Raw genomic sequence first — 14,082 nt, 5'->3', positions numbered from 1 at the left:
CAACTTGGGCCCCGGCCATGTGTCAAAGGGCTACAGTCCCATGTTTGCTGCAGCAGGAGGAGAGGCTGGGATAGATAGACTAGAAAGCTGGAGTTTCTCGCACAGAAAACTCTAGGAATAGTCGCAGGGAGAGGAACCCAAAAGCCATTAAATCCCAAACCTTGGCTCTCCCATTTGTGGCCAGGCATAAGGGGTCTGCACGCCCCTACAGGCACAAAGGGGATCTGCAAAGGGGGAGAGACTCCATTAGACAAAAGATTCCACTTGTTACTTCTACTCTTGGACTTTCAGGAGTAACATAAGCTGGTAAAATCAGGGTCACAGCTGTCCTTGGGGTGCAGCGACCTAGAGCCCCACAGAAAAACACCAATTCTCTCCATCCCAGAACAAATGTTTAACCGGATGTACAAGGTCAATATTTGCTGAAAGGGAAAAATCTTCAAATAAGGGGTGGTGCTGAAGGTCATGCCTGTCACTGCCTGGCAAGCGTGGGCTGGACAAGGGGCTTCATCCGCCCCATGCAGAGCCATCGGCTGGGTAGAGAGGGTGCCAGCACCAAGAGAAATGCTTAGCAAACCGAGGTAAGGGGCAGAGGAACTGGGGGGAGGAGGGATTTGGCAATAAACTGGGGGGAACTGCTCCGGGGGGGGCACAGTGTGAAATTGCGCTAGTGGGTGGGGGGTGGAGAATTCAACAATGAGCTGAGGGCCAGGTGCCTCGGGGATTGGAGTGAAGTTTGGGGTTGCATGTGGGGCCAGCTGTAGGATTTTTTTTTGGGGGGGGGATTGAAATGCCTTCAATCTCTTCACATATGATTGGCAGATGGGGGGAGAAGGGCTGCAGCCCAGCTTTTCCAGGTTAAGCTAGGGACTGCCTGGCAAACTGACGCTGCCCCCCAGGAATTCAGCTCTGTTTTGGGGGTGGTGCTGGGTGTTTACCCAATCAAGGAGTAGGAGAACGACCCCCACTAGACCAGGGTGAGTGCTTGGGGCTGGAGCCGGGTCCCAGCGAGGTGCAGGCCAGTGTGAGTGGGCAGGGCCATGCCTGAGGCACTGGCAGGGAGCCTGGCCCCCCAAGTGACAGGAACAAGAGTGTAGCAGTGGGAGGGGCTGTGCTTGCCTGTAAGGGGACTATGTGAGTGGTGGGAAGGGGAGGGCTCTGTGCTGCAGGCCAGCTATTGAGGGGGCAACTCTAGTGATCAGCTCTGACATTGCACTTTCCACCCACAACCCTCTACAGGCAGCACCTGCTGAATCCTTGCAGCTCCCTAAAAGGCAGGTCAGTTTCACTGTCCCCCATGGAGGCACAGAGCAGCAGCAGAACTGGGACTGTCTCTGACTATCAGCCAGGGGCCTGTCCCTTCTCCTCAGCTTTGTGTGCCTGGGTGAGAGAGTGGAGAAGCTGGGCCTCTCCCTGGGTTGTGTGGGACAGATTTCATGGGGGAATCATTAGGAAACTGCAATTTGCTCTCCAGCCAAATGAGGGTGAGAGGGGTTAGAAATGCAAGTGTCCAGGGAGAATAAACTCCTGAGCACAGCTACAGCACTGCATCAGTGCTGGGTCCCGGTCTACTCTCTGGCTGCAATGCCTTGGGGTTGGGCCTGGACTCCAGTGCTGATTCAGGGACTGTTCTCTTCAGCGTCGTTCACCTTGCCGGCTGCTGTCTCCCTGAGTTGGTTTCCCAGCAGTTTGTGTCTGTTCCTCGTGGATCCTGCTTTCCTTTCCTCTCCTCTGGACTCCTAATCTGTTGCTGTTCTCATTGTAATAATGGGCAGGCACAGTGCAGGCACCCTGGGAGCAGAGAGGACCCAGGGAGTAGCTTGTGAGTGTCACTGACAGCTTTTGTATTCCAGAAATACCGCGATGCTGCTCTGGGGTCTGCTGCTCTGCTTGTCCACTCTGCACGATAGCCCAGGGGTAAGCCACAGGCACAAAGCATTGCCTTCACCCGTCCTGCAGGACATCTCCTCTGTCAGCACACTCTTCACCCCAGTCAGCCGGGGGCAGTGGCGGGAACAGGGCTGGCTGGATTAGAACAGGGCTGATCTCCACACAAGGGCTTATAGACCTCGGTTTCTTTATCCAGTCTGATGGGACTGTGGATGTGCTCATGATCCAGATAAATACCCCTGAGCTTCAATGGTCGCTAGTGGCTGTGAGTTACAGGAGTTCATCAGGCACTGTGATTTCATCCATTTGCCTCCTTGCTCTCATGACAGCAGATCTAGAATTGCTCAATCTATCTTCTATCTCAGCCACTATTCTGCATCCCTCTCTCCTGTTCCCTCTCTAAGCTAAACAGTCCCGATCTTTCCAGTCTCTCTCTAATCATTTCCATCACCCACCTCGGGACTTCCACTTCTGTTATATCCATTCTACAAAGAGGTTAGAACCATCTCTGCTTCAGTCAGCCAAGGGAACCACAGGGGACGTGCTAGTCTCTGGCCCCGTCTGGAGGGACGTGGCAGGAAGTGAGCCAGAGGGGAGTGATTTCCTCATCCGAACCTAGAGGAAGCTATTTGGTATCCAACTCTGGGCCTCTTCCCTTTCCCCCAACTCTGACTCAGGTAATTTCCTTCTAGTTTCCTTTGGCACATGCCCTTGAGATGGAGACTCCCCCCTCTGACCACGCCGACCCGCAGGAGAGCCCTGAGGTAAGCGGTGACAGGCTCCCATGTGTTGAGGTTACTCCGGGGTATTTGTAAAGCTCTACCAGCTCACCTCGGTCTAGTCCTGCCAGGGCCACCTTCAAACACATGCCAAAAATATGGGGATGTCCAACTTTACTGTGTGCAGAGTCTGCCATACGCACTGCGTCCCAAATATGGTCAGGCAACCCAGCTCCAACTGACTTTCAGTGACACCTCACTCCCTTATGCCGGTTTGAAAATCCCAGCCTGAAGTGAGAGGCCAGCATATGGTGTAATTCAGTGGCTCTCAACCTTTCCAGATTACTGTACCCCTTTCAGGAGTCTGATTTGTCTTGTGTACCCCCAGTTTCACCTTATTTAAAAACTACCCGTTTACAAAATCAGACATCAAAATACAAAAGTGTCATAGCACACTATTACTGAAAAATTGCTTACTTTCTCATTTTTACCATACAATTATAAATCAATTGGAATATAACTATTGTACGTACATTTCACTGTATAGTATATAGAGCAGATTGTCTATATGAAATTTCAGTTTGTACTGACTTCGCTAGCGCTTTTTATGTAGCCTGTTGTAAAACTAGGGAACTATCTAGATGAGTTGATGTACCCCCTGGAAGACCTGTGCGTACCCCAGGGGTATGCATACTCCTGGTTGCGAATCACTGGTATAAGGGACAGAAACTGATGTGTAAAGAGATTGGCTGGTGAATTAATTATTCAGTCATAAAACCAATAAAGGAAATTACCAGCTGTGGGCCAGCAAGAATAGAGGCTTGTGTCTGAAACTGTCTGTCTTGGCTTTACACTGTGCCCATCCCTGTGTTACCTGAGTGCTACATGGATCTGTTCAAATACACACAAGGAAACCTCTGTATGTCTCTCCCTCTCCCCCTGCTATTCTGTAGGGAGGGTTTTTTGTCATTTAGGTGGAGTTATTTAGGGCCAGCTAGGTCCAAGAAGTGACCAGCATTGTAGATGTAGAGGCTGTGACACCCACAGAGAATGTGCAGAGATGGTGTGAGGCAGATCTGCAGTGCTAGATGTGTGGAGAGGAGGAGAGTTCGGGGTTGAGGATGATGCTGGAGCTACAGACGGAAGAGGCAAAGGGAGGCCTGAACAAGAAGGGAGCCAGAACTGGGGTGCAGGAGACTCCTCGTGCCAAGAGAAGGATGTTAGCCAGAGATATTTAACTGAAGGAAGCTGAGATGAAGCCATCTTTTCACTTAGACAGGGCAGATCAAGAGAGTAGGCAGAGAGGAGTGATTGATTGTCTTGGAAGACCCCGGCTTGGCCCGTTTTCTTTGAAAAGAAAGAAACCCTTTCTTTAAGGCACTTTCTATTTTCCAAGTTTGTGCTCATGTGAAATCCTGAATAACTACTTTCAACCTTCAGGGCCCTGCAGTGGAAAATGCCACCAGCATAGAGAACCCAGAGTGGGATCCCTCAGCACAACCACTGACCAGTCAGGTAACAGAGAGGACGGAGGCACTGGCCAGAGCTGGGACTGATCTGCTTCAGGCAGAGCAGTCCAGGCACAAGGGGTGATGCTGTCACTACCTCAGCATATTCTGTCCTGGGATGTACTGTGTCAACACACACCGGCCACCTCGGCACTAATACTCCATAGTCAAAGAATACACACAAGTTTTGAGAAGGGACTGGCTGCAACAGGTCCTTTATCATCCTCCTCTTTAGTGTAGGTCATCATCTGGTTGCTATTATTGTCAGGGGACTTGTTCCCTCTGTTCTTCAGTGCAGCCCTAATAGTAGCTGCTCAGATGTCAGGACAGTGCTGATCTTTCAGTGCTGATCAGTTCCCTCTGGGTAGCCTCCCTCTCACTGACTACCTGCAATGCTTCATCACAGAGCACGTAGCCTGTGCCGGCTAACTAGGCATGCTGCCTCCCTACTAGTGTGAACTGGACCCATTTGTCCCCTCCCTGTGACAAGCCACCTGCAGTCCCAGTAAGAGAGTGAGGATGCAGCTCTGTTTCCCTGCTTTCTCTCAATGTAACTTCCTTCTGTTTCATTACAGCACTCTGAAGAGGCTGGAGCCTTAGAAGGAGATCCACAGTTTGTTCCCACCACCACTCTTCTGCCAGGAGTGGATCCAACCCTGTCAAATGCTGCAGTGTCGGATTCCACCTCTGACACCTGGGAAGACATCCATGGGCCTACACTGCCACTTCCTACCACTACCAGCACCACAAGCCCCGGGGCTGGCCTCACAAGCTCAGGGGGCCATCTTATCACCGGGACAGTAGGAGATCACAAGCAGGTGCTGGAGGTGCAAGAAGTTGATTCCTCTGAAGAGGAGGGAGAAGGTCAAGAGAGAGGCTGTGACATGTCTCAGGAGCAGACACGCAGGCTAGCAGAAGGTCTGATGAAATTCACCATCGATCTCCTGACAGAGGTCCAGATGGAGACCAGCAAACCCAATGTGATCCTGTCTCCCCTCAGCATCACCCTGGCATTGTCCCAGCTGGCACTAGGTAAATTACTAGGTTCAAACAACACAAGCTTTTGCCCTCTGTGATGTTCCCTTTAGGAGAAGCACCCATAGCCAATGTCCAAAATGCAAACAACTAAGCTGGGTATCCTCCCGCCAATGTTACTCCTCTGGCTTTATCGACTAAGGGGAATGAGGTTACCCTCACTTGAGGCTGGTCTCAGTTTCACTTGCTGGGACAGCATGGACCCAGTCAGGAGGTGCTGGGTATTGCCGCTAATGTCTTACACTCAGACCACCAGAGTCTCTCTGGGAAGACATCAGATGCCCTGCCAGAGAGGGAGGTGGTCAGAGCACCTGCCCCTTAGCCCCTCGGATATTGACACAAATCTGACATTGCTTTTAAGGAGCAGCAAACCAGACAGAGAAACGCCTGCTGGAGGCGCTGCACCTGGAATCAGTGCCCTGTCTCCATCACCTGCTGAGCAGCATTCGCAGGCAGCTCACAGGGTCCATGCTCAGTGTAGCTTCACGCATCTATCTGCAGAAAGGTGAGAGCCAGGAATGGGGAATTCCTGTTGGGGTGTGGCTGCTGAAATAAAACTCTCTGGGACACACACAGACTGAAGCAGCTGTGCTGATAGAACAGTGACACCCCTTAATTTCCTGAAGTACTCCCTGTGGGGAAGCCCCTGCTATCTGGTGAGCACATCTGGCTTCACACCGCACTGTCTGACACGCTGAGTGAGTTTCATCAAGGCCAGATGACCTCATGTCGAGTTCCTTCCTTGCAGGGTTTGAGGTTAAAGAGAAATTCTTGGAGAACTCAGAGCGATTCTATGGGGCAAAGCCTGTGACCCTGTCTGGGAACAATGAAAATGACCTCATAGCCATAAACAAGTGGATAAAGGAGGCAACTGAAGGGCAGATATCCACTTTCCTGGATCAGCTCCCTGCAAGCACTGTGATGCTCCTACTCAATGCTGTCCACTTCCAAGGTGAGCTTCAGCGCACTCCACAGTCCCCACTTTCCAGGCCTTCCCCTCAGTGACTAGCTGGGGTTCCGGGTCCTTTCCCCAGGTGAAGTGGCTGCATGTACCCAGGTGGAATCTCCTTTCATTTCTTCCCCATTTTGCTAGATCCCTCTTCCTCCCCCCTGCATGTATGCAGTTCCCCTTGTTTAGTCTTGTCTTCAAATCTCATTACAGCGCAGCCTCCTGACTTCCTCACCTGTGCTACACACGTTAACTGACCCAGGAGCCAGAACTAGCCCACAGCATCCCTGTCACCTCACTGGTCCTGATCCCTGGGAGGCAGCACATCATCTTGCTCTTCTTAGCCAGGTCGCACACACTTCATTAGGTGCCCAGCAAGGTGCTCTGAGGTGCTCCTGCTAAGTCGTGGCCAGGTTACAGACCAGCACAACCTTAGCCTGGTCTTCCTCTAATTCCCTGAGGGCTGAGTACCTCTGTGCTGTCAGGGGCCTGGCCTGTACACTTGCAGGATCACTGATGCTGGCTTCCTTCCTCAATCCCTGCATTACTGGTTGCTCTACAGCTGTCTCTCTTCTCCATCACGGATTTTACCCTGCACTTACAGACATTCTCTACTTCCTTCCCACAGCACCTCAGTCTTCTCCCTCACTGAGGCACAGAGAGGGGATGCCATTAGGCGTTGGCTCATTCCACTGCACCACACAGCCTCTCCTGAGGATAAAGACATCCTGCACTCAAAATTCTTCCTGCTATGGCACTTCTTTCTCCCTGCTCCAGTCACCACTCACCTGTTTGCTGATGTGTTGTCAGGCACTTTCCTTTGTTTTTCATTCAGGTTTGGGTTTGATTAATTATAAATTTATGGTTTTGGACAGGATTTTGGAGGCATAAGTTTGACCCCAGCCAGACTGGGCCAGATGTGTTCCACCTTGACGACCAGTTCATAGTTCCAGTTGAGATGATGAAAGCTCAGAAATATTCCCTGAGCTGGTTTACTCTGGATCCCCTGGAGGTTCAGGTAAGAGTCTGTCTGGGGTGCTGCTGGGCAGCTACGGGAATATCCCTTTGTTATTGCAATGCCCCCACTGCATCGACGTTCTATGAGAAGAGATGGGAATACCTGTTCACAGACGCAGGACACAGAAGTTCTTTTCAAACATCCTTTGCCTTCGTTCCCTGAAAGGCTGTAACATCTTTGCCCTCAAATTCATGGGATGATGGACTAGATGGGACCTAATGGACCTTTTGGATAAGTCTGAGAGAAATGAAGCAACATGGAGATGGAATTCTCCCATGAAAAGTGGGAGGATCTCTTCAGAACAGGGCCACTGCAGTGTAAATGCAGTTCATTTTACAGGGGGGCCTTTGTGTTTCTCATATCGTTGGTCTCCACCTGCCTTGTGGATAAATACTGGATCTAAGCATTAGCACTATCTGCTCCAGTCTGACCGCTGACTCCCTGGGATAAACAGCCACTCCACTCCCACCATGCTGCCCTCCTCCCCATGGCTAATTGTTCTATTGACAAATCGCTTTCTGAGCCCTCATTGTCTTTGCTTGGCTGTTTCCTGTTCCACCAGTTCTTCTGATTGGTTTGTTTCCAGGTAGCCAGGTTTCCCTTTAAGGGCAACATGAGTTTTGTGGCCATTGTCCCAAACCAGTTTAAGTGGAACGTCTCCCAGGTGCTGGCGAACCTCAGCCATGACAAGCTGCACAGCCGCTTCCCCAAGGAGAAGCCCACCATGGTAAAGATGCCCAAACTGCATGTAGATTACCAGCTTGAACTCAACCAAGTCCTCAGCCAACTAGGTAATGCCCAGGATGAGGTTTGCACGGTATGAATGGGTTGGGCTGATTGCAGTTATCTGTGCACTGAAGCTCAGAACTGATCTTCTTGCTCCAGGCAACTTCAAAGACCTTGTAACTCTTTACTCTTCTCCCTGTTCCTGCCCTTTGCTTTTTTAGCACCAGCCTTTTCTCTGCCCTGTCTTCACTGCAGTTCCTGTAGCTGTCTCTCCCTATCTTCCCCTCCTTCAGCTCTCCATCTCACTTCCAAACTCAGCTGTGACCACCTTTCCCCTGCCTGTGACCTCAATTTATTTTCCCTTGATGTTGGGATGTATGAACTGCTAAGACAACTGTGCTTCTCAGTGACAATGCAGATCACAAAGCCCAGAACAAAGTGTGTGAGAACTAAGGACAAAACAGTCTTTGTTAAGAGGGTCTGGACCGGGTTATGAAATGGACCTTCCTCATGGACACAGCATTTCCAGCATAGCAGGAATGACATTCACCACAAAGCCCCCGACCTACCCAAGCATCCTTCAAAAAACAAAATCTACAACCAACCAATAAACACCAAGCAGCAAACAAAATATACCCCACCAGAGCTTCCCACCCCTTAGGAAGAAATGCCAGAGACTCTATGAATTCCACTAGGGACAGCACTGTGGAAGGTGCTCAGATACCTTGCTGTGGGCAGCAGTATAAAGCCCTAGGATAGATGGTCAGTCCATATGAAAGCTGCGTATGTTTGGCACTTGCAGCTATCCATACAGGGAAGGACTGATAAATCTGGCCAGAGTGCACTTTTCCTTACTCTGCCTGCCCATTCCCTAGTATGGGATCTGGTATGGTGCACTGTCCAGTCCCTGGTGTTGGTACCGAATACAGTGATACAGACTGTTGCTTCCTCTACGGAGAGGTTCTCAAACTGGGGGGCAGGACCCCTGGGAGGGTTGCGAGCTGTCAGCTTCCACCCCAAACCCCGCTTTGTCTCCAGCATTTATAATAGCGTTAAATATATTAAAAAGTGTTTTTAATTTATGGGGGGGGGTCGCACTCAGAGTCTTGCTATGTGAAAGGTGTCACCAGTACAAAAGTTGAGAACCACTGTTCTACAGGGATAAAATGAATGTCTGAGCCAATGGCATGCCATGGCACTGAACTAGTGAGTAGACAGGCTTCTGTTTGACCCCAATTTGATTTCTATTTAGGCCTCGGGGAGTTGTTTTCCGCCCCAGACCTGCAGAAGATCACAGATGAGCCTCTCTTTGTATCTAGCATCCAGCACCAGTCCACCCTGGAGCTTGCAGAAGATGGCGTGGAGGCATCAGCTGCCACTAGTGTCATGATGTCTCGTTCACTCTCCACTTTCAGCCTCAACCAACCCTTTCTCTTCATTATCTTTGAGGAGACAACAGGCATCCCACTCTTTGTGGGCAGCATCCAGAACCCCAACCCCAGCGCTGCCCAACAGAAAAAAGAGCCACAGGACTCACCTAACCTGAAAAATGGCATCAAAAATAGTATCCCCAAATAAGGGAGGAGCAGTGCCTAGGAGTCCTGGGACTGCTGCCTATGAGACCTCTGTAGCAGGGTCTCTCTCTCCTGGCTGGGCTTCCATCAGAAGCCCTTCTGCCCCATCCCAGTGGGTCCCCTCTGGCAGGGCTCTCTCTAGAGCCCCTCAGCACCACTCTTGAGCAGCAGTGCTGGTACCAAATTGTCTTGAATACTCATTAGCTTCTGACAATGTCTCTATGCAATTGGACAAAGACAAGAGGTGTAAAAGCTGCTCTTCCCTCTGAGCCCCTTATGCACATTCCTTGGTCAGGACATTCGCCAAACAGCAGGACTTGCTTGTCACTAGATAGGCAAATAGCAGCTAAATCAAATTGATTAGCAGCCAGTCGCCTTCCCTGGGATGTGAGTCTCAGCTACTATTTCTGATAAAGGTTCTGCCTAGAACATTCCTGCCCCAGTCCCCTGGGTACTGGGATCTGCTGGGTGTGTGCGCAAGGGAGGGGGCTCATTTCTATCCCTGGCACCAGCCCTTCACCTGGGATGTTGGAGGCAGCTTTTGTAAAGTGTTTTTTAGTAATTTTTATGTTGGCAGAATAATAAAGAGTGAAACAGATGATGTTTGGCTGAGTTGTCACCTTGAGAGATACCCGGCAGAGACTGGAAAGGGGCATAGCAGGGCAGCAAACAGGCGGAGTAACTGCAAAGACTGGGGGAAAAAAGAGTTACTGGGGCTTGACTGAAGGATGGAAGGTCCTAAAGGGTCTCATGAGAAGTGAGCAGTCCTTTCTCCTTACTCCAACTCACACCACCAGAATGAGGAGCCACAGGATGAGATTAATGGCTAGTAAATATGGAACCATTAAAAGGACATTGCCCATTCCCCTTTGGAAATCTCAGCTGAACATACTAGAGAATCCACTAATGTGGGTGGATACAAAGAGAGGGGCAATCCAGTCTGATGCCGTAGGGTCTGAACTGAGCTGTAAGGGTCAGGAAGGAAATTTCCCCATTAGCAGCACTGCACAACTGGCTGGTCTTTGCCTTCCTCTGAGGGAGGAATTGGTACTGGGCATTGCCAGCTGGCAGGCTGCTGGATGCAATGGATCCGTGGTGTAACCTGGTCTGGCACATCCTACGTGTGGCTTGTTATCTTATGTTGGGTGTTCCTGAGCCTGCAGAACAATGCTACAGGAGTTTGACATCTTCCACGACATGACTGCATCTCCTTAGGGTCAGAGTCACTTCCTTCTGTCAGTACAGGAATGGTGTTCACCTGGAGCTTCACTTCTGAGCTGGGTACAGCTCACTGGATCCCTGCTCTGAAATAACTCTGCATGTCTGACCCAAGCAGCAAAGACTGATGGTTTGGGGGAAAAGCAACCCCCACCGCAGCAACTTAAGCTGTGTTACGTTAGTCTTGCTAGTTTCAGTGTTTCTGTAGCAATTAACAGTGAATGTCTACATGCTGACAAAGGGAATTTAGAACCACTCTTTGTTGGCCGTAGCAGATTCTGCTTCTCATCACTTCTAGGAAGCCCTTCTAGGGTATGTTTACAGTGCATCTGGGAGCGAGCCTCCCACCCTGGTCCACAGACCTGGGTTAGCAGGGCTCACGGTAGTGTGCTAAAGGTAGCTGTGTAGACGGGGTGGTTTGGGCTCTGAAGCCCACCCTCCTCCTACAGGTTTCAGAGCCCAAGCTGCAACATCTACACAGCTACCTTTAGCACACTACTGTGAACCCTGCTATCACAAGTCTCTTCACCCAAGCTGAGAGGCTCACTCCCAGTCACCACACAGATATATCTTAGTGGTTTTGTTTTCGCATGGAAGTAGCTAAAGAACCAGAGTCACCTTCCCAACAGCTCCCCCTTTCCTGAGTAGATCTGCCCCAACCAGAGAGCAAGTTGCCTGTTGGCATCTCCCTCACTGACTGTCCTGCACTTTCTGTTGGGATTGGAGGGAGGGGGATCGACACACTGACCACAAACTTCAGGGACACAAGAAACTTTTTAAAAGAAAGCAACTGGCTCAAACCTGCAATTACCAATAGACAACACACATGGTTTACAGATTCCAAGTCTAAGGGGAGACCAGCTAAGAATAATTCCCAGCCCTGTGACCCATGGAATAACATTTACTGGTCAAGAAGAGGGTGTAATTACTCTACTATGTAAATAACAAGTAAACCAGAAGGAATCCAGCTCTATTACCAGGGCCCTCAGGGAACATTTCAGATTGCTTTGCTCTCATAATTACTGCCTTATTTTAGAGATGCTGGTCCATGCCTTCGTTAGGTCTTGCCTTGGCTACTGCAACTTCCTCCTCCTTGATTCGCACCTTGCTGCATTCCATTCTATCCAAAATCCTGCAGCTAAAGTCATCTTCCTTCCACACCACTGCCTTCCGGCTCCCTTTGTGCAGAATGTATTTTTTCTTCCTCTTCAAAGCTCTGAACAACTCAGTTCTTATTTCCTCCTACTCCCCTTCATTCTGGTAGTTCCCTCCTGCTTTTCTTCTCCTACTCCCATCTTCACTTTGTTCCAGAGGGCAGTGGCTAGTTCCTGCTATGCTGAATATAAGGCACAATTAACTTTTTATGGTCAACAAATATTCTGTTACGTCAAAATTCATTCATGAGATTTTGTGCAGTCTTTTGAGGCTCTCTGATGGAGGGGGCTGTAGAAATGCAAACTATTATTAACATCCAGGCTCATGACTTCCCACCACAGGACAATACTCTTGCTTCCTAACATTCATACATCTTGGTAGTGACCCTTGAACCTATTCTGGTAAAGCAAAGCTCTATCATAGATTGTAAGGCCGGAAGGGATGACTGTGATCTTCTAGTCTCCAATGTATGACACAGGCCATAGGACTTCCTTGAATTAATTCCAGTTTGAACTAGAGAAGGTCTTTTAGAAAAACATCCCATCTTGATTTAAAAAATTCCAGTGATGGAGAATTTCCCATATCCCTTAGTAAGCTGTTCCAATGGTCAATTACCCTCACTGTTAAATTTATACCTTATTTCCAGTCTGAATTTTTTGAACTTCAACTTCCAGCCATTGGATCTTGCTATAACTTTTTCTGTTTGAAATAGTTTGAAATAGTTTCTATTATCAAATTTCTGTTCCCCCATGTAGGTACAGGACCTCTGCCCTGAAAACAATTGCCCAAAGGGTGAAGCCATCACTAAATTAATATTTCTTGATAACTTTCATTTTTGAAATGTTATTGAATTTCTTCACTATAGCAAATCCATATGAATATCAAACATACAAAATGTCCATGACACAAAGCCTAATGCTGTTCAGAAAGAATATGCCCTATTTTAAATAAAATAAGCCACTCAAACCAAAATAAAATGTCCACGTGGGTTTGCACTGGTTTAACTAAATTTGTTTAAACTCACAACTTTAGTTAATCTGATGCAACTCTCCACATAGAAAAGGACTAATTGACTTAGCTAAAGCAAAATAGGTGTGTTCACACAGCCTTTGCATGGGTTAAAAAAAATCACACCTACAGTTAAACTGGTGCAACTTTCTTGTGTAGACAAGGCCTTAGTAAGAATCAGCCCAAAGCCTTTCACAAAAGGCATTTTAGTACTAAACACATACATTAAAAAGAGGAAGTGGAGAAAAACATGGGAAATGTTAACTGCTAATCTCCAACAACCAGCATCACTCAGCCTCAGGTGAATGCAGAAGGGGTCTCAGGGACAAGCTTATTTCCACAGATCTCTGCTTACAATACAAGTCCAGAAGCAGTGTCCACATAAGGCCATAACTGTCCATCTTATTACTGCTCAGGAAGACTGTTTTTTCTCACTTGGCCATGGTCAATGAAGCAGCACTGACCCACAAGAAACCAAATGGGATGATTTGCTTTTCCAGCTCACAAAGATGCTGGTTTGCGGTTCATGTGGATCTCCAGTCATCCCCTCTTCCCATTAGCTGAGGGCCTGTAGGCGATGAGTGCATGTATGAATAAGTCTCATTGCCTAGAGAGTAAGGCCTGCAGCGCAGCAGGGATAGATTCCAAGACAATCCCAAATGTGGGGTTTGGTACAGCTGCCTTCCCTACTTTCAGCATTTCCCTCTAGACAAGCTGCTTGCAGCAACGGTCAGATAGCCACAGTCCCATCCCATCTCTCCTTCACTGAGCATATTAGGTCATTCTTGTTAATACTGACACTGCATCTTGGCTAGAGCCACTCCTGGGTCCTTTCTCCTTAGTTGCTTTAAATTGATATTTGGATCCTGCTGTTGGGTTGAGGTTCTTGCTACGTTAAATGGAGTTGCTGCTATATTAATGATGCGACCGCAGCTCCCACACAGCCATCACCAAGCATTTTATAACCCCCTGAGGTAGGGAAGGAATAGTCCCATTTTACAGATGGGGAAGCCGGGGCACTGAGATGGGAGCTGACTTGCCCAAAGTCACACAAGGAGCTTGTAGCAGAGCACAGAATAGAAGCCAGAGAACTTGGTTCTCAGTCTTGTGCTTTAACCACTGACTGTTTCTCAAATAATGGGCATTTGCTTTGGGAGCTGGATCAAGTGCAGGGTTAAAGCCAGCACAATGCAGTGACAATCACAGGATCAAAAAATGAGAGCAGACCACTTTAAGAGAGCCCTGGGAAGTGTAACCTGAAGCCTGCTGAAGGCTGGGCTTG

General features: G+C 48.9%; 1 protein-coding gene across 3 annotated transcripts; it reads left to right on the top strand.

The window, feature by feature from the left end:
* Window positions 1-456: 456 nt before the first annotated feature.
* On the top strand, window positions 457-9,458 carry SERPINF2 (serpin family F member 2). 3 transcript variants are annotated; one of them, XM_024194372.3, is made up of 9 exons: window positions 457-581; window positions 1,854-1,917; window positions 2,583-2,654; window positions 4,693-5,149; window positions 5,514-5,657; window positions 5,901-6,104; window positions 6,977-7,119; window positions 7,706-7,910; window positions 9,098-9,458. In XM_024194372.3, exons 1-9 carry the CDS (start codon window positions 466-468, stop codon window positions 9,421-9,423), a joined length of 1,731 nt encoding a protein of 576 aa, XP_024050140.1. In that variant the 5' UTR covers window positions 457-465; the 3' UTR covers window positions 9,424-9,458. The 3 variants fall into 3 exon arrangements, with proteins under 3 accessions (XP_024050140.1, XP_026512328.1, XP_024050141.1); XM_024194373.3 differs by lacking the exon at window positions 457-581 and adding an exon at window positions 1,143-1,278; XM_026656543.2 differs by lacking the exon at window positions 1,854-1,917 and having other exon boundaries at window positions 507-581.
* Window positions 9,459-14,082: the final 4,624 nt, after the last annotated feature.

This window comes from Terrapene carolina, unplaced genomic scaffold, assembly GCF_002925995.2.
Source record: "Terrapene carolina triunguis isolate 2854851 unplaced genomic scaffold, T_m_triunguis-2.0 Scaffold231, whole genome shotgun sequence".
Lineage (NCBI taxonomy): Eukaryota > Metazoa > Chordata > Testudines > Emydidae > Terrapene > Terrapene triunguis.
This window is presented reverse-complemented; position numbering and strand designations above follow the sequence as displayed.